General features: G+C 42.2%; 1 protein-coding gene across 1 annotated transcript in view; it reads left to right on the forward strand.

Moving 5' to 3' along the window:
- TTLL12 (tubulin tyrosine ligase like 12) overlaps window positions 1-26826 on the forward strand; it is a 58189-nt gene that overhangs the window by 26902 nt on the left and 4461 nt on the right. The window contains exons 3-11 of the mRNA XM_074936823.1: window positions 2351-2549; window positions 3585-3744; window positions 4481-4614; window positions 7534-7610; window positions 21481-21597; window positions 21695-21889; window positions 23967-24078; window positions 25987-26138; window positions 26264-26345. Of these exons, the coding sequence (XP_074792924.1) occupies window positions 2351-2549; window positions 3585-3744; window positions 4481-4614; window positions 7534-7610; window positions 21481-21597; window positions 21695-21889; window positions 23967-24078; window positions 25987-26138; window positions 26264-26345 (1228 nt within the window). The remainder of the gene's footprint in view (window positions 1-2350; window positions 2550-3584; window positions 3745-4480; window positions 4615-7533; window positions 7611-21480; window positions 21598-21694; window positions 21890-23966; window positions 24079-25986; window positions 26139-26263; window positions 26346-26826) is intronic.

The raw sequence follows: 26826 nt of genomic DNA on the forward strand, positions 1-26826 counted from the left end.
ACAAATGAAGGGGATGAAAGTTTTCACTGAAGAGGAGAGACAGGAAGCTTATCGAGACCAAGAAGAATGTCTCATTGCAGCAGAGAAATATTCCTGCAGTTAATCTTATGCTGCTTTCATCAGCTACACAGAGGCCATCACCAAAGGAAACGAAATCGTCACATACAGAGTTTTGAGGATTTGGATGGCGATTGTGGAAGTGACAATGAGCAAGTGTCAAAGTGTATCCCCCGAAGCTGACAAAGAATGGAGATGTGCAACTGCTGGATTGGTGGAGACAACACAAGCACAACTTTCCACTTCTCAGTCGAGTTGCATGGTTTTGTGCGTTCTATCCCAGCACCCAGTGCACCCTCCCAGAGAGCCTTCTCAGTACCTGGGCACACAATTTGATGAGAATCACACTTCACTTAAGCCAGAAACTCTGGATGATTTAATGTTTTTACACAGTAACGTTTCAAAGAAAATCAGCTGTCCCTAGGAAGACCTCTAAAATGAAGTCCCGCAATTCAGGGCAGGTAGATAATTAAGCACTGTAGGGTTTGTATTGAAAAAGGTGAGCCCCGGCACAAATTAAGCATTGTCTGGGCAGCCGGAGAGCACCTTCACCGCAATCCTGCACCCACGTGGGGACACTGACCTGGAGTCAGGGAACACCTGCCGTTGTTGTTCCTCTAAAGTTAGTGTTTATAAATAGTATTTATAAATTCTAACACTGGCTCAAGCAGGCAGACACATAGTGATGGAAGGTACTAAAAGTCCATCACATTTAAAAATTTACTCAGACATCTAAATTCTGATATTCAAACCCCCCAGCTATTATAGTCTTGTGCTTCTCTTGAGTGTAAACTACCAACTTGTTGAACTGTGTGTGACTGGATTAGGACCAGAACATTCACACATTTGTGACCTAATCAGAGTTTTGAAACTAGATTTCCAAGTGTGAGATATTAAAGTGCCGCCTCTAACCTCTCTCTTTTTCTTTTAATTTAAAAGCTAGAGCTTTTTGGTTTTTCAGGGAATATGAGACATAGAAGCCAATAATGTGCATTATATATGAGAGTTAAATGTTTGGTTTGGTTTTCCTCAAGAATCTCTTTACTTAGTAGAACTCTGAAAGGAATCAAACCAGATCAGTGTGAGAGAGAGTGTTCTAACCAAAGGCACGTAAATATTTCCCATTTTAAAACAAGTCATTCTACTAATCCTTTGTGATGAACTTCCTGCAATCCAAAAGAGGGCACTGATGGTCAAGTGATGCCACATTGTTTCTGAGGTGTTAGAGCAAGACTTTCAAAGCAATCAATGAGATATGGACGCCTAATTCACTTGAACACTAGTGGGAATTTGATGTTCATGACTCTTGAGCAGCTTATAAAAATAGACTGAGATTTTCTAGTAAGTGGGATTGAGTTGTGCTCCTGCATTTCTCTTTTTGTAGTGTCTGAGGTTGTTTGAGCAACGTGCTCTTACCCAGTAGTTCCATAATCAGTTAATCAAATACGTTTATTAAATAATATGTTCCAATTGTGGGCATAGGCTTGGGAGAATTCAATTTTTTTTAAAATAATTTTGAATGATAATATCAGTGTTTATTTTTAAGCATTTTTTTTCTATTTTTAGCAATTGAAATTTTCACAGTTACGGGACATTGTGATGTGTTCCAAACAGTAGGGGGTCAGCCAATATTTAATAACATTAGACACTGGGACTCAAAGTTGAAGGTTTATAGCTGTTAAAACACAGATTGTCAGTATCACATGTCAACATATACAAAATAAATATCCTTAAATCAAACTAAGTTCTTCAGCAACATTTTTCTTTCTTTGCTTATCTGTACATTTCAATTATTCTAGATGAAAATTTTCTATGTTGGTTTGTGTGTATATGGTGAAATTGACATTTACCAATAAAAATCTAATCCTGTCAAACCTAAATATGTAACACTTTCCTTTTTCAAACATGAATTACTCTTCACAGGCTCATTGGAAGGTGAGCACTTCTCGCTCCATTTTATAGACTGGGGGAGAGCGGGCAGGCAGGTTCGTGTATCAGAGGCCTCAGAGGAGAGCCAGGATTGTAAACTGAGTTTCTCTTTCTGTACTTGAACTTTCAACCATACCTTTTATGGAAATCATAGTTACTGTAAGTACACTTAATGCAGCCGAGGGTATACTAGGAAGATAATCCTACTTCTAGTGATGCAAAAAACCTCATTTTGGTGAAGAAATAACTTGGCTGTTAGGCTGTGCTTTCTTGCAGAAGGCTCTTCTCAACAAATGCATCTTGTTTTTGTATGTGTGTAGACAAGAAGCTTATTGTTGTAACATTACTAAAATTCTATCCTTAGCATTTTCCTTATCGACCATGCCTGGACATACCGTGTTGAACATGCACGCCAGCAGCTGTTGCACGTTCCCGGTCTGCTTCACAGAATGGCAAACCTCATGGGAATAGACTTTCATGGAGAGGTCGCGGATGAGGGAGCTATTGAGCAGGTGTTGCAAGAAATGTGGAAATACAACCAGACCTACCAGCTGTCTCAAGGGGTAAGTGACTCCTCTAATCAAGAATATTGAACTGCTCTGCTGGATCCTGAATTTAATCATACCCATACATGGATAACTAATACAGATTCTCTCTCCAATATAAAAACACTCCTTTTTGAGCCATTTAAGAATGGACTGCTGCTCAGAAGAGAGATAGCAAGTGCCTTGCAATTGTAAAAAGCAGTGACAAGCTGCCAACATTTTAACAAAGGGGTACCCATAAAGGTTTCCCTCTTAAACTATGTCAAGTTTCATGTAACAAGGAAGCGCATTCAGCAAAGAAGAGGAGTTAGAAGAATGAGAAATCTGTTGGTTGTTTTTCCTTTCTTAAACATTTCCTTTAGTTTACAAGAGAATAAACTCTCTATTATAACAAAATAAGGCAACATACAGTTAAGCAAGCAAACTTGCGTTAAGTGCATTTGTTAGCAGTCAGTAATCATACATTGTAAACTACAGTGTGCGTAGGTGTTCTGATAGATACTGTGGTGAAGTATGCTGACAGACAAAGCTGTGAAAGGGAATATTAGGATAACTCACTTCTTTAAGTGTTGTGGTTTTTTTTTTGTTTTTTTTTTAAACTTACTCTTCTGGGATGCAGGGTGGCCTAGAGGATAGAGCAGTGGACTGGAACTTGGCAGATCTGGGTTTTATTCTTGGTTGGTCCACTGGCCTGCTGGGTGAACCTTGTGCGAGTCATTTGACCTCTCTATGCCTCAGTTTCCCCATCTGTAAAATGGGGATCATGATACTGACCTCCTTTTGTAAAGCACTTCAAGATCAACTGATGAAAGGCACTATATGAGAGCGAGGTATTATTATTACTATTCTACACTTTCTGCTAATCCAAAATTGTCTTAACTTTCATACTATCATCAGTTCTTTCTTCACTGGAAGATCATTAAATCTTGGTTAGCTGAAACAGAGCACAGTAATATGGCTTTAGTGTGAGCCCCTAACCCCTTCTGTCTTGCGGCATTCTTTTAATAGCATGATGTGTAAGGGGTGTTTTTTTTCTTCCCTACTCCCTCCCAGACTGCAGAGGAGAAGGTTCCTGTCTGGTATATTATGGATGAATTTGGATCCCGAATTCAGCATTCAGATGAGCCTACCTTTGCAACAGCACCTTTGTTTTACATTCCTCAGCAAATTGCTTACACTGTTCTCTGGCCGTTAAGGGATCTTGAAACTGGTGGTAAGTGTCTGCACATCAAGTAAGTTATCTGTTTTTATCCAAAGTTTGGAACTCAGCTGAATTTACATACCAAACCAATTCTAGCTTACCACAATTCTGGTATAAACTGAAACCACCCCCACCTTCCCAACATCCTGCGAGTCTTTAAAACACTAATACCTCTACCTTTTCAATGGAAAACCATATGATAGATATAACTTCTCACTCGCATCATAACTTGCATTAAAGAGGATGCGGAGGCCCTCCTCTGCCCAGGAATAATGTTGTTTTTGTTGTTACAAAGAAGTGGAGAGTTTCTCTTCGTTGTCCATCTGAACTGCTTTCGTTAGACAGCAGTGGATACAAAAATTACACAAACTACATTACAGGGACATTATTTAAGCTGCGAAGTAAAGCATACAAAGTAAGGAAATGACAGATTTAAACCTGCCCATGTAGCCTTAATTTGGTGCCCGTCATCTATCCTGTGCACTGAATGGGGGGAGGAAAATTAAAATGTGAACATATAGCTAACGCTATCAGAATGCATACACAGGGAGCAGCCTAAGTAACATTTTAAATTACACATTTTAACGAACTACATTTTTTTTTTTTTTAATTATTGCAGTTGTCACATAATTTATGGTTTAATTATGTCATTTGTGTGAACGTGGTGTGGGAAGATTGTTGTTGGAAAATAACTAGCAACCCTACAATTACTTTTATATCCCATTTTTCCCACCCCCACCCCCGGTAGAGGAAGTGACTCGTGACTATGCCTATGGGGAAACTGATCGCTTAATCCGGAAGTGTATGTTGTTGCCGTGGGCGCCTACTGAGGTATTGGATGTTAACTATTCTACCCCAGAGCCATCAGAAGATCACTACCAGGTATAATTGTAACAAATCTTTGCTTTTAGAGTCTCTTTTATTAGGACGATAGCTTAAAACCTGGAATTGCTTTGGTTTTGTTTCTCTTCCTGACTGCAATATGAAGTATTAAGATTTCATAATATAAAATATTGCCTTATATAAATTTTAAATCCTATATAAGACAAAGGAGATGTAGTGAAGCCAGAAATAAAAATATATAGCAGTTCTAAAACTAAAACATTAGTGACTTGCTACATCTTGCAGTTCCCTTTGCTATCTCCCATCCAAACAGAGGCACCGAGTAGTCTAGTTCAAAGGCTTCTGACATGCCATAAACCCAAATTATGTGGAATTCATCGTGCTAATTCAGCGGTTGGAGCAATTGCTAAATAGGTTCATCCCGACTGGATTTATTGTTACAGAATATTTGGTCAATCTCGTAATATAGGAAGATTAATCTTCGTATGCAAGGAACAAAATCTTATTTCCAGCCTCATTATTCATTTTATGATACAATTCTAAACCAATTAAATACGACAGCAGGGACAACATTTCCAAGATGACTCTGCTTTTCAATTAGCTTTCCCACAAATACTTCCCTTTTGAGCTTGTGTGCTGTGACAAAGAACTTGGTTATATTGTAAGGGTGTGAAGTGAATGTTGTGTGGTGTCTTCTCTTTTGGCCAATAGGGCTGCAAAAAATGTGCCAAGACTTTCCAAAACAGGAGCCTAACTTTTATGCGACTGTGGAAACTGTGATTGCTCATAGGGTGGATTGATTTTAATCATGGTTTAAATCAGCTGTCGGGAAACGTTTGATTGAAATTTATTTTAATCATGTTTTGCATTTATACTGCTTTTAAGAAAATAACTTATCCCGTTTAAGAGAGGCTGAATCTTATTGGTGGATAACAATTTAAAAATGTTAATTTGCAACTAAACATAACCTTTACACTAAATCTGGTGCTGTTTTTTGCTAACCAGGAAAATGTTATATCTATGTACGTTTATTTAAGCAATTATATAGTTTATCTTTTTATTAGATTAATATTTTACTTTTTCCAAGTTCTGTTTGGATGGAAATACTAAATCAATTAAAAATGCACAGAACAGTGTGTGTGTGTTTTGGGTTTGTGGGTTTTTTTTTAATTATTAAATATGGGGGATACATAATCTCTGTGATAAGGAAAAAGAAAAGTTTATCAAAGTATGTTTCGCATTTAAAACTAATTTATTAAACAAAGGAAGTAATATTGGTAACTAGTGACCAGTCAGAAACCAGATTAGTCTTTCCACCCAAACAAATGAAAATACCAAAAATATTCAGTCTCTTATTACATATGTCAGACTTTTTTGAGGGGACAGTATTTGTTTTTGGAGGGCTGTATTTTCTTGGTTTAGAGACTAGGAGCAACATTTCACTTGGATAATGTTTGCTTTTTTGGGCAAAAGTGCCTTGAGCCCAGTATAAGGCATTTCTGTGCACAGTTTAATTCGGTTTTATAATGATCAGGTTAAGTTAGAGAAGTAGCATTTCTTGCAGCTGGTTGTCATTTTATCTGTGACAACGCAGTACATCTTTACAAGAGAGATGACCTTTAGATCCCAGTTATTCTCTTTTCCATCTCATTCTGGTACCCACAAGAGTTGTCATGGGAACAGTTGACCGAAGCACGAGCCGCGTGAGTGCATGTTGCATTTTCATACCAATCAGTTTGATGAAATGCCAGTGCAAAGTAACTCTGGGTGCTTGATGGCCATCCTGTACACCAAGATAGGACACCATTCATTTTATGCAGCCAAGCAAAATTTAGAGATGAGTGCAAAATATCTGAAAACCTCCCTGAGCACATTTGCAACTCATATTTTACGTAAAAAAAATTTTTACAACTAACTTCACTCACAGTTTCTCCAACTTGAAAATATTTTATTTATAATGTGTAACTAACCACTTACAGTTCATTAAACTTTTATGGCATCTTACTTTACTGATGTTTCCTTCAAATTCTGCTGCATAAATTTACAATAATAATCTGTCCTGTCTTGAATCAGAAGGCCAATTTCCCCTTACATTGATCTGAAAGGCTTTAATATTTTGTGTAGAAGCATCATGTCTGTGACGCTCCTAACACAGAAGCATGTGGCTGGTGGATCACTAATCATCTCACTGTTACCCACTACTAACAGTACAGCAAAGTAAAGAAAAAAGCTATAACTTAAACTGGAATATTATTAACACTGAGTAATTTGATTTCTGTAACAGTATTTTGAAGTATTTTAAAAGCAGAAGATTACAATTTAAAGTGCAGACTTCAGTGACAAAGAAGTAATTTATATTCCTGCAATCCAATCTCTTTTGGAGATAGATGGGTAGGGTTCTTGTTTAGGCTTTTTGTTTGCATCTTTTAATTATCAGTAATTGAATCCCCAGCAACAATAATTTTAAGGATCAGAATCCTGTATCTGAACTGAATCAATTTTTCTCAAACTCCCTTAGGACTCAAATTTATCTTTTGCTAAAAGACAATATAACTGGCCAAGTGTGCAAGGGAACTTCTGTCTAACCTGATGCTAATTTTTTATTTTTTATTTATTTATTTATTTATTTATTTAAATATAGGAGTGGAGAAGGGAGAAAGGATGAACTCTGAAGTGTTTGTGCTTCAGGGAAACTTCTATATGCCAACACTAATAAAACACCCAAGCACTGTTTTACGTCCCGTTGAATTTTTTACCTCTTGCATTTTTGTTTATTTTTAATTATTTCTTTTTCACAGCTTCTCTGTTTCCACACACTTTAAAAAAAAAAAAAAATCAATTCAATTTTGGCTTAAATTGCTGTATATGTTCCTTTAACACGTTAAGATTGTGAGGTTTGATGGAAGTTTTCTCACTCTATTTAACATAAACTTGTTTGTTTTTTCTTTTGTTTTTTAGGCTATTTTAAACGAAAACAAGGAGAAACTACCTGTTGCTATAAATCCACCAGTTTATGACAAGAATAAAATTTTCAAGTATGTATCTACAAACAAAATGCCTTTAAAATGCTTCCTGACCAGGACAGTTGCAACGTGTACAACCTGAATAGGAGGCTTATCCTTTCCGGAAGGTTGGCATAGGTGCTGGGGGTACTGCCATCGCACCCCCTGGTTTGAAGTGGTTTCCATCATGTACAGGGTTTGCAGTTTGGTTCAGTGGCTCTCAGCACCCCCACTATACAAATTGTTCCAGCACCCCTGCACAGGTGGCATTATATACAGCTACGTGCTTGATCCATGCTTGGGATTCTGACTGCAGGACTTTCTAGTTCTTTGGTTGGAATCTGTCTAGGAGCAATGGATATTGCCACCTTTATAACTTTTACTCTGAGTTTTAGATTCTTGAAGAGATGCCACCTTCAGGATGAAAGGAATTTAGCACATCATCTTGGTGCTGGGGATTTCTACATTTTATTTATTTTAACTGATGAATTGAATGTCCATGGGGAAAATTTTAAGTCTTCAGTCTTTTCACAGAGCAAGTACAGCAGCAGTGGTACAAGTTTCCCCATGCTGTCTCATTGGATTAGACCATGCACATTCCATTTCTGATCTCTTCAGTTGCCCCTGCTACCAAAGTGTCACGTTTAAAGCTGGTCAGTTTTTATACATATACATATACAAATTTTTTTTATTTCAACAAAATTTTGGGGAGAATACAGGTATTCTCTCCCCCCCCCCCCCCCCCCCGCTTTTCCAACTGTCTCTGGGATATATGCCTTTCAGTACAACAGAAATGGCCCTAATCCTTCAGAGGAGGGCTGGAGGAAGGACCTGGTTGTGAAAGGTGGCTTAATAGGGTTTTAGAACAGGGTCAAAAAATATGGTGGCATTGGATGCTCGAGGGAATAGCTCTTAGCCATAGCCCCCACTCCAGTATAACGTGTGCTTCTGCAACAGATTTGCCATTAAACTTCTTGTATGATTTCAGTATTTGAGACTAGCCACCCAACCTCAATAGAATGAAAGGATCTTTTCAGTAAGTTTTATATAAGCATATCTTTTAATTATGGGCCATACAGTGGGATGCACAAACCTAAAGGACAAAGATGGGAATTGTCATCTCTTCAGTTAGAAGCCCAGCCGGTTATTTGGGGGGTTTTGCTATACAGATCCACAGGCTAGCTTTTTTTTTTTTTTTTTTTTTTTTTTTTTTTTTTTGCTGAGGAGAGATGATTATAGAAAGTCTATTTTTCAAGTTGGGCTTCCCCCAGTTGTTCAGGTGTCCAGACACAGTTGAACTCTCATGTTGGAAAACATGCAGAGGTAAGCAAGAGTTTGTTTCTCAGTGGGATTGCTGCTGCATGTCAGCAAGTGAAAATTAGAGGGGCAGAATATGAAATATAGCAAGGATACGGACAACAATAACATTGCTCCGTATACCAGCTGTCTTTTCCCTACTAGAACTTCCATACACCACCTCTCTTTCCCCAAGGTAAATGTTAGTTAAATGCCATTCACAGCAGGAATCCAAAGCCTTGCAACATTCGTGGTACTCCCCTTGGTACTTCTCATTCTTAAGGAATATCACCAGTGCTTGTATCTTTCCCCCCACGCAGTCCTTGGTGTGGTCTCTTCTTGACATTAGATAACATCTAAAATAACTTATAACAATCCATCAAAGGCAGAAAGTCTCTGTTCTACATTTCAATCAATTGTAGGATGCAGCTTATTTCATGGGTGGGATAGGCCTATTGGCATGACAGGCAACTACATGGTGTGTATGTGAGAGAACTTTCTCTGCTCTGCGAACTGCTATGTGGGCGCTCTGCTTCATGTTGTTGAGGGTAAGGGAGCCTAAGAAGGAATCAGAATCCATATCTTGTTGAGCCATTGACATTTCCCCCCACCTCAGTGGCTTTCATACACTGTGGAATGGGTTTATCTCGGGGCTGGAGAGCCTGCAGGCAGTGGCAGCTCTGTATCCATGTAAGCCCTGATGATTGTTGCTGGGAGGAAAATCGGGTGGGCATGCAAAAGCAGAGGGACGTGCAGAGCCCAAATTTGGAGTTTTACATTCTGTGCCCCTTTTGTACAGGGAGGGGTAAAGTTCACATCCTGAAATCTGTTTCCAATCTGAATTTCTAAAAGGTGAATCATTGTCATCTTGCCTCAAAGTAGAGGTAGGACACAGAGCATGGGGAGGTGACAAATGTACAGAACAAATTCTAAAACTGTAGAACAAAGGAAACACTTAAAGAACAGGTTTCAGAGTAGCAGTCATGTTGTTCTGTATTTGCAAAAAGAAAAGGAGTACTTGTGGCACCTTAGAGACTAACATTTATTTGAGCATAAGCTTTCGTGAGCTACAGCTCGCTTCATCGGATGCATTCAAATAAATTTGTTCGTCTCTAAGGTGCCACAAGTACTTAAAGAACAAATATTTGTAAAGGGGAGGTTAGTGATTACTGTTTTATGTAGCTTGAACTATTTCTACAGGGAGAATTTTATTCATTGGTGGTTGTCAATGGTTGTTTTTTACTTGTCAAGACAGTTACAAATTTCAGAAACAATGCTGTTGCGTAAATTTCTGGCACATAAAACACCCTTGTGTTAGGTCTGTTCTTTTTCTCTTTGTCTTAAGATCTTTTTCCAGCATTTCTCTTCAGTGCTATCAATCCTCCTTAAAGCTTCCAAAAGTGCTGAAAGAGCTGTCATCAGAAGAAATATTTTTTGTCTTGATCAGTCTCTTTGGATTTGAGGTGTAGCAATTCACCCTCAACTCCAGACCCATTCTTGGTATCACAGACCTTCATGGAGACCATTTAATTTGCTCAGCATCAGTGTTCTGGTCCAACATTGTTTGCACAACAACGTTATATGGACCAAAACACTGACACTGAGCAAATTAAATTGTCTCCATGAAGGTCTGTGATGTGATAATAAAATGCAATCAATCTTATTCCCTACCCCCTGATTTGTGTTGTGAATATTCAGGCTTTGATATGTTTTGGTGGTGGTAAGGAGGAAATCATTCAGAAAACTCAAATCTATGCTGCTTCTTACTTTCCTTATTGGTTTTGAAGGATAATGATAAAGCTTCTAAATCAGTCAGATGTAACTTAGAATCATCGAAATGTAGAGCTGGTAGGGACCAGTTGCAGTTAGAGACGTATCATAGGCTACAAAATGAGATTGTGCATTTTTAGTAAGAGGATTTGCAAATCCTAATACCTACCTTCGCATGCAATTTGAATTTGAAGAAAGGACTGTCATGGAGGTCTGTCTAGTCCAGTATCCTGTTTCTAACCCTGGCCAGTTCCAGATGCTTCAGAGGGAGGTGCTAGATACCCCCTAGTGGACCTTTGTAGAAAAACCTGCTCGTTGGGAAGTGTCTTGCAAGCCACAATAATTGGTTATGCCATTAATTGTGAGGCTGTAATACTTTCTGGTGTGAGAGAGCTAGAGAATATACCGGAGGTACTGGAAGTTTGTCTCTGTGATATAAACTGTTTATCAGACAAATGTCTAATTTTTTAAAATCCTGTTACATTCTTGTCCTCAATGATACCTTGTGGCAGAGAGCTCTATAGTTCAATTATGTATTGTCCTATAAAAGTTTCCTTTTCAATCTTAAATGTTTTGCCTTTCGATTTCTTTGCATGTCCTCAGACTTCTAGGGAGTGGGGTGGAGCTGCAGCATCTTAAAAACTTGATCTGTTCCACATTTGAAGTGAGTGAAAAGGTCCTGCTCTTTGTGCAGAATTGTCTCCTTTGCAACTAATAGAAACAGACTCATTTGAGTTTGACTCTAGTAGGCTCCCTGCAATCATTGTCGTCAAAAGGAAGACGTCACCTTGAACACACTGTGGACCATTCTTTTGTGTGGCTTAGCGAATAAGAAAAGCAGTAGTACAGGACTTGTGGTGCTGTATGCATCTTTTAAGAACAACTTGTAATTCCTGAGTTGGATAATATATTCATGAATCTTATGGTTTAGCTCATGCCGTTACCAGAATGATAGGTTAAAGCTGCAAGAGTGAATGTAGTGGTGTATCCAACAATGGCCCTGATTTCCACCTGCTGTCCTTTCTGCATGGTTCTGGAAAACCATGTTGATTTATGTTTGGGAAAGGAGATACTGGAAAGCTATCCTCCCTACACAGGCTAAAGATGAGGTTGCTGTGTAGTCTGTAGTGTATGGTAGCTGTAAGGTGCATATGTCTGTGGGTAATGGAGTAGAGGGTATGAACTGTTAGATGCCTAACTTTCAACTCCCTTGGTAGTATGAATGTCCTTTGGCCCAGCCCAAACTGGGGACACACTGTATTGTGCTGGGGTATGAATGTCCCTGGTGTCTTCTTAATCTTAAAAGCTCTGGCAAAGCAGAGGGTTTTTTTCATGAATAGTAGCATCTTTGTGAAAGCACCCAGCTGGCTCAGCAGCCCTGGTGCTCGCTGAAAGATACAAGAATGACTTTAAAATAAACGTTAGGTTATCAGTATCCCTTACAGCAATATCTTCCATGTGTCTGTAAATGTAGGTCAGTGTTAAGAACTGTCTTGACAGTGTTCCTTGGTAGCCGGACAGTTATTTTAATTTTTTTCTTTTTTTTAAAGGATATAGTTTTCGTGCTTAGAGGATTTTTTTTTTAATCCTCCTCTTAAATTGTGTATGTGGTGGGGGAGCTTACTCTTTAAACCAGAAGTATAGAATAACCATATTTAGATCAGTACTTGCATTTCCCTGTGATGCAGTACAGTGCGGCACTTATGCAGATCTATGTGAATTAATGCTCATGGGAAATGGATTTATTAATAGGATACCATGCTGGGAGAAGATGACCCACTTGTCAATTGAATTAATGATTAGCAAAAAGTACATCCAGCTCCTCTGCTGAGGAGAGCAGATGTCTGATGCACAGCTAGCAGCAGAAGTCTATTAAGATTTATTGGAAATGCTAAAAAAAAAAAAAAGTAATGTAGAGGAGAATAGCCAGCCTGACACAATGTTGTCTAGGAGTGACGTGGAATGAAGACTTACTGAATGCATCAGCTGTCACTTGGAAGGGCCAAGCACCTGTTTCCCCCTTCCCTTTGAAGTCCAAATGCCTTGTCTTTTGGCCCAGTATTAGCCATCAAATGGAGGAGGAGGAGGAGGATGATCCAAGATGGGTTTCCATTAGGGCGCTCAAGTGATTAAAAAGATTAATCGCATGATTAATTGTGTAGTTGATAATAGAATACCATTTAGTTAAATATTTTTGGACGTTTTCTACATTTTAAAATATATTTATTTCAGTTACAACAAAGAATACAAAGTATTCTGGTCACTTTGTATTTTTTATTACAAATCTTTGCACTGTAATACAAAAGAAATAGTATTTTTCAATTCACCTAATACAAGTACTGTAGTGCAATCTCTTTATCATGAAAGTTGAATTTACAAATGTAGAATTCCAAAAAAACCTCAATCCAAAAACAAAACAATGTAAAACTTTAGAGCTTACAAGTCCACTCAGTCCTACATCTCTTGTTCAGCCAGTCTTTCAGACAAACAAGTTTGTTTACATTTGCAGAAGATAATGCTGCCCATTTCTTGTTTAGTGTCACCTGAAAGTGGGTATAGATGTTTGCATGGCACTGTTGTAGTTGGCATTACAACGTATTTACGTGTCAGATATGCTAAACATTTGTATGCCCCTTCATGCTTCAGCCACCATTCCAGAGGACAAGCTTCCATGCTGATGAGGCTCATTTAAAAAAAAAAATAATAATTATTAAATTTGTTGCTGAACTCCTTGGGGGAGAAATGTATGTCTCCTTCTCTGTTTTACCCGCATTCTGCCGTATATTTCATGTTATAGCAATGTCAGATGATGACCCAGCATATGCGGTTCATTTTAAGAACACTTTCACTGCAGATCTGACAAAAATGCAAAGAAGGTACCAATGTGAGATTTCTAAAGATAGCTACAGCACTCAAGCTAAAGTTTAAGAATCTGAAGTGCCTTCCAAAATCTGATCGGGATGGGGTGTGGAGCCGGCTTTCAGAAGTCTTAGAAAAGCAACACTCCGATGCAGAAACTACAGAACCTGAACCACCAAAAAAGAAAAATCAACCTTTTGGTGGTAGCATCTGAGTCAGATGCTGATGAAAATGAACATGTGTCAGTCCTCCCTGCTTTGGATCGTTATCGAGCAGAACCCATCATCAGCGTGGACTCATGTCCTTTGGAACGGTGGTTCAAGCATGAAGGGGCATATGAATCTTTAACTCACTACCAGATGCGCTAATCACATGAGTTAACTGCTATTAATCAACAGCCCTAGTTTCTTCAAGTGTTTGCTTGTGTCAATTCCAGTCTAGGTGTGTGCGCAGCCACATGCACAGTCGTCGAAGTTTTTTGCCTTAGCAGTATCTCTAGGGTCAGCTGTGGTGCCCCTTTGAGTGCCCAGCACCAGAATGGAAGGGGGCTTCAGGCGAAAGACCTCTGTCAGGGGACATGCCCGCCCCAGAGCTTCACGGGGGTACCACTGTGGTCTGACCCCCTAGCCCAGCCTGGGATCCATCTCCGACTTCTAAGAGTGGCCAGGGACCCTGGCTTCTCCTAGGGCCCTTGTTGCCCGAAGCAGCCCCGATGGCGCAAGAGCAAGCAGGTCATCTGGCACTACAGATGCAGTGGGCAGAGAAGCAGGTTCCAACAGCTAAGGAGCCATCCCCGGACGAGCAAGGGGAACCCGCCCCTTCCCTGGTGGTGCAGTCAGTTTTGTCATCTCCAAATCGGCAGTCCCCCCGATGACTTCAAGGAGCACCAGGTCCTCCTTAAAAGGGTGGCTACCAAATTGAACTTGGAGATTGAAGAGTTGGTGAAAGAGTCCAACCTCTTTAATGTTATATCCTCCACCACCCCAGCCCAGGTCGTGTTGCCCGTCTACCCAGGGGTCCTTAAGATTGCCAAATCGCTGTTGTAGACCTCCTCTTCCATTCTCCCTACTTCTAAAAAGGTGGAAAAGAAGTACTATGTCCCTGCAAAGGGATTTGAATATCTGTACACGCACCCTCCAGTGGAATCATGGGTCATGTCCACTGTTAATGAAAGGGACAGGCAGGGCCAAGTCAGCGGCACACTGAAAAACAAATACACCAAGAAACTGGACTTGTTTGGCAGAAAAATTTATTCAACAGCCAACCTGCAATTTCGGGTGTCTAACCACCAGGCCCTGTTAGGCAGATACAATTTTAATGTCTGGGACTCCCTTAGCAAATTCAAGGAGACCTTCCCACACGACCGAGCCCAGGAGTTTGCCGGTTTAGAGGAGGAAGAGACAGTGGTGCGAGAGGGGCCTTCCAGATGGCCTGGGGTGCCACAGACTCGGCAGCCAGGGTTGTCGCCTCTGCGGTGGTCATGAGGCGCAGCTCTTGATTACAGTCCTCTGGGTTATCCCAGGAGATGCATTCAGGACCTCCCGATTGAGGGAGTGGGGCTCTTCTCTGAGCTCACGGCTGCAAGGCTCTATGGCCTTAAAGACTCCCGTGCCACCCTCCACTCCTTGGCCCTTCCTAGCCTGCTGAAGAATATGAAGCTGTTTCATCTTCCTCCGCTTCCCCAGTCTAGGTCCTGAGGGACTCCCTGGCTAGGATAGAGAAAAGGGGTTTAAGTGGAGACACCCGTTGTCTTCCCATTCGCCTGCTCAGCCTGGCCCTTCCAGAAACCCAGGCATTTTTGAGGGTGCGCTTGAGGACGGCATCCCAGTACCCTCCCAGGATCCACCCTCCTACTCAACCACCTGCACCCCTTCCGGTTGGCCTGGTCACGGCTGACCTCAGATTGTTGGGTGCTCAACATAAGAAGATCTTCAGATTACATCCTGTAGTTCGTGGCCAACCCTCCCTCCCACCCCCCTTCCCTGTCCCTCTTCAGGGACCCTTCTCACAAGCAACTTCTTGTTCAAGAGGTAGAGAACCTCCTGCACCTGGGGGCAGTGGAGGAGGTCCCTTAGGACATGAAAGGGAAAGGGTTCTACTCCCGCTGCTTCCTAATCCTGAAAGTAAAAAGGTGCTGGACCTGAATCGCCTCAACAAGTTGAACTTTTACATGATCTCCCTGGTCTCCATGATCCCCACCCTGGATCTGGGAGATTGATACGCCACCTTCGACTTGAAGGACGCATATTTCCATTTTCCTGGGACACAGACACTTCCTCCAGTTTGTGGAGGCCAGCACCATTCCAGCACCATTTCCAATTCACAGTGCTGCCCTTCTGTCTCCTGTCAGCCCCGAGAGTGTTCACGAAGTGCATAGCACCAGTGGCCACTTACTTGAGGTGTCGAGGTCTTCAAATTTACCCTTACCTTGACGACTGGCTAATAAAGGGCCAGTCCTGGGATCTGGTGCAACAGCATCTCGATCTGGTTTGCTCCATCTGTCACAAGCTGGGGCTGTTAATAAATGAGAAAAAGTCAACCTTGGTTCTAGTGCAGCTCCTATTGTTCATCGGAATGGTCCTCGACTCTACTCAGGCCAGAGCCTTCCTCCCCGAGACCTGGTTCCGAGCCATGGCAGACCTGATCTTGTGCATGTAAGCCCACTCTCCTTACCACTGCTCACGCGTGCCTGCAACTGGGCCACATGGTGGCTGGCACTTACATGGGCCGGCACATGCGGCTCAATCTCAGGCCCCTGCAGGTGTGGCTAGCGTTGGTCTACATCCCCAACAGACACAACACTGACCATGTAGTCAGGGTCCTGGACCTCATACTGTCATCACTCATATGGTGGCAGAATTCTGCACTGGTGTTGGAGGGAGTTCCCTTCGTGGCTCCATCCCCATCAGTGACCCTCATCTCTGATGCCTCGGGCCTGGAGTGGGGAGTCCACCTGGGTGATCTGAGCACACAAGGTCATTGGTTGAGTCACGATCGCTCCTTACACATCGTCAAGAAGCTCGGAGTAGTTTGCTTGACCTGCCAAGCCTTCCTACCTCACATAGAAAGCAAGGTGGTCCAGGTCAGGAGGGACAATACAGCTGCTATGTTCTATATCAACAAGCAAGGCGGGGCCAGATCATCTGCCCTTTGCCAAGAAGTCCTCAAGCTTTTGGACTGCTGTGTACAACATGATATCCATCTCATAGCTGCACGACACCACACCACGCCCTACCCCCACCCCAGGTCCAGAAACAGTTTGGCAGATAGCCTCAGTAGGGCCTTCTCGTCTTGCCACGAGGGGTCCCTTCATCCAGAAGTGGTCAGCCTCATCTTCCAGAGGTGAGGGACTCCCCGGGTGGACCTGTTCGCATCCAGGCAGAACAGGAAATGCCACTTTTCTGTTCGATTCTGGGGATTGACAGAGGCTCCCTGTAGGACACTTTTCTGCTCCTGTGGTCAGGGGCTCTGATGTACGCCTTCCCTCCAGTGCCGTTAATTCACAGAATCCTCATGAAGATCAAGCAGGACAGGGCAAACGTGATCCTCGTACTGCCGGCGTGGCCGTGCCAGCACTGGTTTAGCACGCTGCTGGACCCTCTGTGGCTGCTCCGTTACAGCTACTACTCCGGCCAGACCTGCTGTCCCAAAACCACGGCAGTCTTCTGCATCCAAACCTGGTGGTGCTGCACCTGACAGCTTGGCTACTGCATGGTTAAATGCAGGGGAGCAGGAGTGCTCGGCCAGTGTCTAACAGGTCCTGCTGGGCAACAGAAAGTCCTTCACCAGAGTGACCTACCTGGCCAAATGGTTCGCTTGTTGGACCTCGGATAAAGGCATTCTGCCTGAGCAGGCCTCACTGCGGTTAATCCTGGACCTTCTGCATATCAAGCTCCACAGCCTGTGCCTTTCATCTGTTAAGGTCCACTTGGCCACTCTCTCAGCCTTCTATCTGCTGCTCAAGAGTAGGTCAGTTTTTGCCTAGGACATGACTGCCCGGTTCCTCAAGGGCCTCGAGCACCTCTGTCCGCCTATCAGGGACCCCGTCCCTCTGTCAGACCTGAAACTTGTTCTGTCACAGCTCCCGGGATCCCCCTGTTAGAGCCTCTGGCTTCCTGTTCTCTCCTTCTCCTTTCCTGGAAGGTCCCATTCTTGGTTGCAATAATATCTGCCCGCAGGGTCTCTGAGATTAAGGTGCTTACCTTGAAACCACCCTATACAGTCTTTTACAAAGCCAAGGTCCACCTGCAGCTACACCCGGCTTTCCTGCCCAGGGTAGTCTCAGTCTCATACGGGCCAGGACATTTACTTGTCTTTTTTTTCCAAATCTGCATAAGTTAGAGAAGGAGCATAGGTTGCATTCTCTAGATGTCAGGAGGGCACTAGCCTTCTAAATTGAAAGGACCAAGCCATTCTGCAAGTTGACGCAACTGTTTGTCGCAGTGGTCGACAGGATGAAAGGTCATCCAGTATCTGCTCCAAGAATTTTTTCTTGGATCACTCCCTGTATTCGCTGCTGCTACGATCAGGCAAAGGCACCCCTTTGGGCCGATCATTACCACCCATTCAACCAGGGCGCAAGCCTCTTCAGCAACTTTCCTAGCCAAGTGCCTATCCAGGAGATCTGTAGGGCGGCCACCTGGTCATCTGTCCACACATTTGTGTCCCATTACACACTTACCCAGCAGGCCCAGGATGATGTTGGCTTCAGTAGAGCAGTGCTGCAAGCCTCAAGACAGTGAACTCTGAGCCCACCTCTGAAATTACTGCTTGTGAGTCACCTAGAATAGAATGAGCAAGCACGCGAAGAAGAATAAATGGTTACCTACCTTTTCGTAACTGTTGTTCTTAGAGATGTGTTGCTCATGTCCATTCCATCACTCCCTTTCTCCCTCTCTGTCGGAGTTGCCTGCAAGAAAGAACTGGGAGGGCGTAGGGCTGGCGGCGCCTAATATACCGACGCATGAGCACAGCACTCAAGGGGACGCCACAGCTGACCCTCTGGATACCGCTAAAGCAAAAATCTGCAACGACTCTGCATGTGGACGCGCACACGCCTAGAATGGAATGCACGTGAGCAACACATCTCGAAGAACAACAGTTACGAAAAGGTAGGTAACCGTTTTTTCCATTCATTGGTTCTCTTCTACAGCTGCAGGAGGGATTTTATTTGGAATAAAAACCATACCTGATATACACCCAGCTTTAGGGCCTGTTCCTCCTGCTGGTTAGGCTAGAATTTAGCCACATGCCCATGCTGAGGCTGTGGATGGTAGTGTCATGGGTACATGCTGTGATGCCCACCATTTTGTAAAGTAAGTAGATTTAAATTAAATCTGGCAAGTGCAAGCTGTAGGAGGGGCAAAGGAAGGTAATAGCTTCCCCTTGTGGCGTCAGAAAATACTCTAGCCAATGACTTCCACTTATGACATTGGGATCTTTGTTTGCCCCTTCCAATATGTGTACTACAGGGCTAGCTTCCCTCCTTCCTTCCTTTATAAAATATATAATGAAGTTCCTAGCCCCAGCTCTTCCAGCGTCTGATGTTAATATATTCGTGCCCTAATTATGAACGAGGGCTCATATTCCTACCCCAAGGCAGGCAACCATCATTGATCTGTCTTACAGATAACCTTGTGCAACCTGTATTACCTTATTTCAGGCAGAGCTGTGACTAGACCACAGCTATGTAATACGACAGACCCAAGTCTCAACCATGCTGCCTTTCAGAATGAATGTACCAAATTATGTGCCTGGCTATGCTGCTTGTGTCCACTGATCTCATCACTAAAGCACACTCTCTTCTCACAGAACTGGCAATGGAACCCAGGAATCCTAATACCTAATGTTCCAGTACTGGTCCACAAATAATTGTGTAACAGACTGGCAAAATGTTTCCATACTGTGCTCTCGGGGCTTATTCACATAAAGGACAATGAGCTAGTACTGCTACCGTTTACTCCTGTAGTTCAAGGAAGGGAAGTCTTTGCTGTGGAACTGAAGGCCCTGTTCTTATCATGGGTCCAAACCTTGCTCATGAGCCACGTGGGGGAAAAACACTGTGTGGTCATGTAATTAAAGACTCTGTAATGGATAGGCACACGGCAGCTGAACTGAGGTTGCCTGGGCAACCTCAGTTCTGGCACTTCCTAACTTACCAAAGCTTGATTTAGGTCAGGGGTGCCCAAACTGCCGCCCATAGGCCGCACATGTCCCACCAGAGCATTTTACAAGGCCTGTGGCCTGCTTCAACACTAATGGCAGATTGATTAATGTTTTCATGTTCACATCATTTTAGTTTACACGAGTGTGTAAATAGACAATACTGTACATAAATGGTCTCTATCTAAATATATACAAAACAAGCGGAATTTAAAATATAAATCAATACAGGTGACTTTAAATCTGTTTGGCGCACACAAGGTTGTGCTTAGGTTTATGTGGCCCTTTTTGTAATAAGGTTGGGCACTGCTGACTTAGGTAAAAGACTGTAAATGTCACATCACTCTTTGTATACCATGTGTATATATAAAAGTAGCATTTGGATGCCTCATGGCATTGCTGAAGTACTACCAAGCCTTTCAACGTTAAGCCATCAGTCTGAATCCAGCCCAGCTCTGTAGGGAAGCAGTTCCCATCTAAAGCATATTTGGTGGCCGCAATGTGAGATGAGTGTGGTGGGCCTTGGTACCAGCTTCCACATCAAACTTGCCACTATGCTTTGCACTGATTGGCAGACTTGGAGGAAAGGCTAAGAACTGTAAGGACCATGGGGAGAGTATTATTACTGTTACCCCTAGCTGAAGCTGCCAGATTGGGGTTGAAGCTTCTGGAAGGGGGTGGGTGGATGGATGTGTTTGTAAAATTTCCTCTACTTCAGCCCTGTAGACAGAGGACTTAGTTCACCAGGGATGTCAAGCTGATACCTTTCACCTGCACTAAATTCACACAACTTTTTAAACTGAATATTAACATTATGTACAAATAACTTATAACAACATAATTTGTATAATATGTTACACTTGGAGTTGCACAAAACTTGGCCTCAAAGTATAAACATCTGACATTTTTCTCTTCTGAAGGATGTATTTTTCTCCCCCTTAACAGTAATGGAATATATGAGGGGTCCAGTTGCAAAAACACATCCCTTGATGTGTCCTCTAATTAGATAGCAGTAGAAAAGGTGGAACAAAATCCTGTATAGCCTGACTCTGCATCACGAACCAGTAGAAATGGGGAGGAGATGAAATGTGATGGTTCTCTGACGAAGTGATTAGCTGTTGTTGACACTATTTGTCTAAACTTTTGCAAAGGCAATTTTGGACTATTTTGTTTGTCTCCTCCTTCTCTTTAATATTTTTTTTTCTCTACATCTTGAACTGTTAGTCTCCCTTCCAAGCCACAAAGCCACCATAAAATTCTCTCCGGATTGCATTGCTGCTGAGTTATTTGGACTTGCTAAATAGCAAGGTCGCTTGTTAAACTATCAAATCTTAAACTGGGATTTTGTGTTGGAAACTCTTAAAGTATCAGACTCAAAACATATCATTTAGTTTTCGTTTGCTTTGTAACTGTTTTTTGCTACATTTTAAAATAGCTTTAAATGTGAATATCTTCACTGAGGATTTGTTGTGTCCCACCCTACTTGATGCTGTAGGGCTGCTTCTGAATCTATAAGATCAAGTTCACTTCCTCGTTAGCAGGGCTGCAATGAGGCAAACACTGGAATATGACTTTTCTGCATGTGGAAAATAAAGACCTGCTGCTCTGAATAAGAACTGAGGGTGCTCAGCTCTTTCTATTTACCATCAAGTATGTTTGCATAATTAAAAAAAAAATTGAAGTTTTAGAATCAATTAACAAGTGTAGTTCTTTTGTGTTGCATGTTTTCTATTAAGATAGCCATTAGTTTTGATTTCAAGAGGGGAAACTGCTCTCTCATTGACAAAGCATGTATGTATCTTTTCCTTTCTCCCAGGGTCTACACAGACCTTCCCCAAATCCTCAACAACTTGAAACATCCACGTTTTGAGTTTACCGAAGATGAGGGAGAAGCAGACATCCTCTACAACTTTTCCCACTTCAAAGATTACAGGTGACAGCTATTTCCTTGCAAGTACAAATTATCTGGCTGCATATAAAAAGCTCTGTTCCATGGAGTGGTCTTTTTAAGTGACCTCCATCTCTTGTAGGAAACTAAGTGAAGAAAGGCCCCATGTGATGTTGAATCAGTTTCCATGTGAGAATCTCCTGACAGTCAAGGATTGTCTAGCATCCATATCTAGACGAGTTGGAGGGACGGAGGGGCCAAAATGGCTGCCTCGTACTTTTAACCTTCACACAGAATTACCCCAGTTTATCAGCTATTTTCAGCAACGTGAGAGGAGGTAGGCCATGTTGCTGTTGCTTGTCTTGCAATTTCCTAACCAACTTTCTCCAAGTACCAGCAAGTGCATGTTTTGGGTTAATTAAACAGCTCTTCTGCTGCCATTAATTTGTACTAGCTGCATTTCACTTATGTTCTAGTGGATTTTATCTGAAAAGTGTGGGCTTTACTTATTTGTTTTAACTCCAAAATATGTATTGTGACATACTGTGAAATATATAGGGTGGAATCATTGACTCCATTGAAGTCAGTGGCAAAATTCCATTTTACAAATGTACGAAGATTCACAACTTTTGTGTGGGCAGATAGCTTTCTCTGTGAGCCAATGGCAATTTGAAGCAGTTTAAAGTAGAGCAGTGATTGTGCCCACTTTTCTTGGTTAAAACACATTTCCAAGCGGAAGTCAAATTTAGAATTAACCTTGGACTCCCTTAGAGAGGCTGAAAGAAAACGGACTCCGATTCTCGTTAGGCGTTCTGTGTTACCTTACTCATAAGCACTTCCTGTCACAGCAATCTCCTCCGGATCCAGGAGAACTGACCGTAACAAGGAATTTGTCTGGTAGGATACGTCTACACTTACAGCTGTGTGTACAGAACAGACCATGCCCAATTGGCATGGGTAAAAATAGCAGTGTAGATGGTGAGGCATGCCTTAGGCAAGCAGAGTAGATTAGAATGCCCTATACACCTGAACCCCAGATTTTATACTGTACACAGGGCTCTCTACACACCAATCAGCACTTGTCTCATCTGCACTGCTATTTTTAGCAAGCTAATGTCCTCTTGGCAGAGCCTTTCCCCACCACCGTGAAAGGCTCCAGCAGCAGGGAAAGGGTCTGGCTACTAGAACCTTTCACTGGGTCATGTAGCTACACACTGCAGTGACAAATGTGGACACGTGCCTTTCACTGCAGTGTGTAGCTACACATGTCCCTGTACTCGGCATGCTGCCATAAAGCGTAGACATAGCCTTAGTGAGGGACTGGGGGCAGTTAATGTCTTGCTATTTCACCAAAATAACCCCTATCTTGTCTCCCAGTTAGCTCCCTGATTGTTCTGGGGGTTGTGATTGATAGATGATCCTGGAACCATCTAGCTGCTTCCCTCTCTTCTCAAGATACTGTTTCTTTACCTCCTGAATGGACTTAACCATGAGGGGAAATTTTAAATGTATGTCCTTAGCCTGTAATATTCTGATTGTTGGTTAACAACAAGTATGTGCAAGAGGTGATCATGAAGCCTGTGTGTGTGTGTGTGTGTGTGTTGGGGAGGGAGTTTCAAAATCAACTCTTTCAGTGAAAACACAGATCCTTCACTAAAACTAGTACTGCACACTGGTATTAAAACATAACCACAGGCAGGCTTCCAGATTACCTAGAGAACCTTCTCTGCATGCCTTCACAAATTCATTGGGGAAGACGGGACCTCCAGGGTCACCTTGCTGTTGCTCAGTAGCATGAACAGACTAAAGACCTGCATATCGCTCCTACTTTGTCCAAAGCTTTTCGAAGAGTCCAGCCTCTTCAGATACCTAGGTAGTGGAAAGAGAGTGAGGAGAAGGTATGCTCTCCTGAGCTTGACAAGTGCGTTTGGGCAAGGGATTCACATTACTATGTTCAGTGTTCAGTCCCCAAAAGAATAGCTGTCTGTTATGTAACTTGGTTGGCTCAGAGGTGGCCGTGAGGAACCTAATTTACAAGTTTTAAAGCACCCACCTAGAATGTTCTCAAACTTTGTGATCACCTGGTCAGAATGGGCTCTTGATCTACAAACAAGCACTTATGATGCAGTAATGTATGTATGAAGGAAAAAGGGATTTACCAGTGGAAGTATGGTAGGCCCTTGCTGAAAAAGAAAGTGAGCCCCCAAAATCCTAGCTCATGTCAGCTGTGATCCAGGAGTCCTTGGTTCTTGCACCCTCCCCTGCTGCATCGAAAAGAACATTCGGATTGGTAATGCATTGGTCAGTATCAGCATGTGGTTCAGAATGGAGGTTGGCCAGTAAAATATCTAAAGATAAATGAGGTGCACACTGACATGCTGTGGCCTTGACTGAGTTGTATTTTTTTATTGTAGGGGAGAAGACAATCATTGGATATGCAAACCATGGAACTTGGCCAGAAGCTTAGACACCCACATCACCAACAATCTTCACAACATCATCAGGCACAGGGAAAGCAGCCCGAAGGTTAGAGGAAAGTGGGCTTCCCACTTGGTTTGAAGCAAGGTTTTTTTTTTAACTTGATGCTCTTTGTAAGAATAAACAAGAGAAAATAATTTCCTTCTTCAAGAGGTTGTAATAGCTGGTATATGTTTCTGAGCATTTGCACATTAAAAGGGTGAACTCTTGATGAATTCATATTGAAATCTCTTAGCGTTGTGCGGTGTTAGAATATTTTTCTATTTGCTCGTAGTAGACCATGTCTGTCTGTTTAGGACAGAAATAAAATTTTCCCTGACAGTAATGAATGCTTAAATGTGTTGCTCCTTTTATGCTACTCAGTAAGAAATCTAGAAGATGAATTCCCACTTTCATGTAGCTTCTGTTGGCTGTAAATATAAGAAAGTTATTGCTACTTCCCTCAGGTTGATCATTTCTCTGTCTGACAGTTCATATGCGCAAAATGCTTCTTCCACCAATGATGGATACATCACATGGCTTTTTATAGGAAGCCAACAGTGTGTGATCTTACATCAGACTGTCACACAAGCTTTATGTCCCGTGACTTAATAGAATTATCTGTTTTGGACTATGTGCCTTTTTTGGAATTCCAACCTCAAATTAAAAATGCATGAAGAATTACAGCATCGCTTTAGTTCAGAGAAAGCTGATAATATATAAAGTGAGACTGTTTGGTTTGGTTTGTTTGGTTGTTTTTAATAGAATACTTCTTAAAAAAAAATCTGTTTAGTTTTTCTGTAAACTAGCCATTATTTCAAAAGCAGTTTTAGAGCTGTGTTTCTATATCAGTTAACCAAAACTAAGCAGTGTGTAGTTAAGGAGACAAAACAAAATGTTTTGTATCTTATCAAGCACCTTGTAAACAAAGGGAAAATGTGTTTCTAACAACATAATTAAGGTCCTAGGTATTATGGATCCAGTCTAATGTGCTGCAAGACATTCTTAACTTTTATGGCATCCCTTGATGGCTGCCCTTGTTCCTCACCCCATACCCCGAAGGCTCACTATCTCCCCTCCGTCCATGCTTACTTTGTCCATTGGTAGCTGTCACACACCGCCTCTTCCCCTAGATCAGTGGGTCTCAAAGCCGGCCCGCCACTTGTTCAGGGAAAGCCCCTGGCAGGCTGGGCCGGTTTGTTTACCTGCCGCGTCCGCAGGTTCGGCCGATCGCGGCTCCCACTGGCCGCGGTTTGCCGTTCCAGGACAATGGGAGCTGCAGGAAGCAGCGGCCAGCACATCCCTCGGCCCGCGCCACTTCCTGCAGCCCCCATTGGCCTGGAGCGGCAAACTGTGGCCAGTGGGAGCCGCAATCGGCCAAACCTGTGGACACAGCAGGTAAACAAACCAGCCTGGCCTGCCAGGGGCTTTCCCTGAACAAGCGGCGGACCAGCTTTGAGAACCACTGCCCTAGATAAATGAACACCAGCTCGTGGGGCTGAGGGAACTGAGAAGTTGAAGTAAAGGTGACTTCAGAGTAAAAGCAATTATGCATGGCCATATAATTGCATTGCAAGTGAGGGCCTGAATTTTTTTGGTGGTGAAAAGTATCCTTGGACAATTGGAAGATGTCCGGTCATCTGAGGAGGACCAAATGTTGGGTTGGATTGGATCTTATGAAAAGGTTTATATTGTAAGCAGAGAATTAAATAGAAGATTTCAATGGAATGAGGAGGGTAGTACTTTAGTTCTGTACGCTGACCTGATAAGAGAGCGTGCACTCAGGCTATTTGGCTACACACAAAGGCTACGTTGCTTATATTGAGAAACTTTTTAAAAAGGAAAACTTGGCTTAATGTGTGTTGGTAGAATATATTGGACTGTCCGAACCCACTGATACTTGTTTCTGTCATCACCTACTGTGCATCTTCATTCCTTAGGGTTTAATTGTGTTTGTGTTTTGTGTTTTTGTTTTAGGTAGTGTCTAAGTATATTGAGAGTCCAGTATTGTTTCATCGGGAAGATGTGGGGATGGTTAAATTTGACATTCGTTACGTTGTGCTTCTGCGATCCGTAAAGCCACTTAAGCTGTATGCTTATGATGTTTTTTGGCTGCGGTTCTCAAATCGGTAATAACCTTTTTTTTTTTTTTCTCCCCTTTCTAGGAGTGAAGGAGTTAGCAGTGTTAAATTGTGATCCCTTGCTTTTCCAAGATCTTATGTAATTAACAGTGTCTCTTTCCTTTATTTGTTAGCGCATTTTCACTTGATGACTTGGACGACTATGAGAAGCATTTTACTGTCATGAACTATGCTTCTGGTGTAACCTTAAAACAGGTAAGCAAGTGATACACGAAAAGCAAATGTCTTCAGTCAATCAAGATACTGGTCCTTTATCTGTGACTGTCACCTGATGCATATCCACCCAAACAAACTTGACAGGTTATACCTGTTCTGATGCAGCTATTTTCCCAGATTGCGGATCTGGAGCAAATAGTCATAGAGCATGGCACAAATTTTACCTCTCTAATCAAATCCATGTAAAAAGTATTAAAAGGACATCTTACCACTGCCAAACTGATGGTTTAGTGTATGTTTTCACCACATAGTAAAAAGGACTGTCTGGTAGAAAAGCTTGGAACAAATAGTTCTCATTTTTGCACTTTCTAGGCAGTGAAATTCCCCAGGACCTTATTTGGATTTGTACCATGTGTGTCGATACATTCTGCAGCTCATTACTCCTTCCTTTTCTGCCCTTTTTAAAAAAAAAAATAAATAAAAAATCCTAGCTCCTGGTAGGAATAATCTAGCAAACCAA

This window comes from Natator depressus, chromosome 1 (genome assembly GCF_965152275.1).
Source record: "Natator depressus isolate rNatDep1 chromosome 1, rNatDep2.hap1, whole genome shotgun sequence".
NCBI lineage: Eukaryota > Metazoa > Chordata > Testudines > Cheloniidae > Natator > Natator depressus.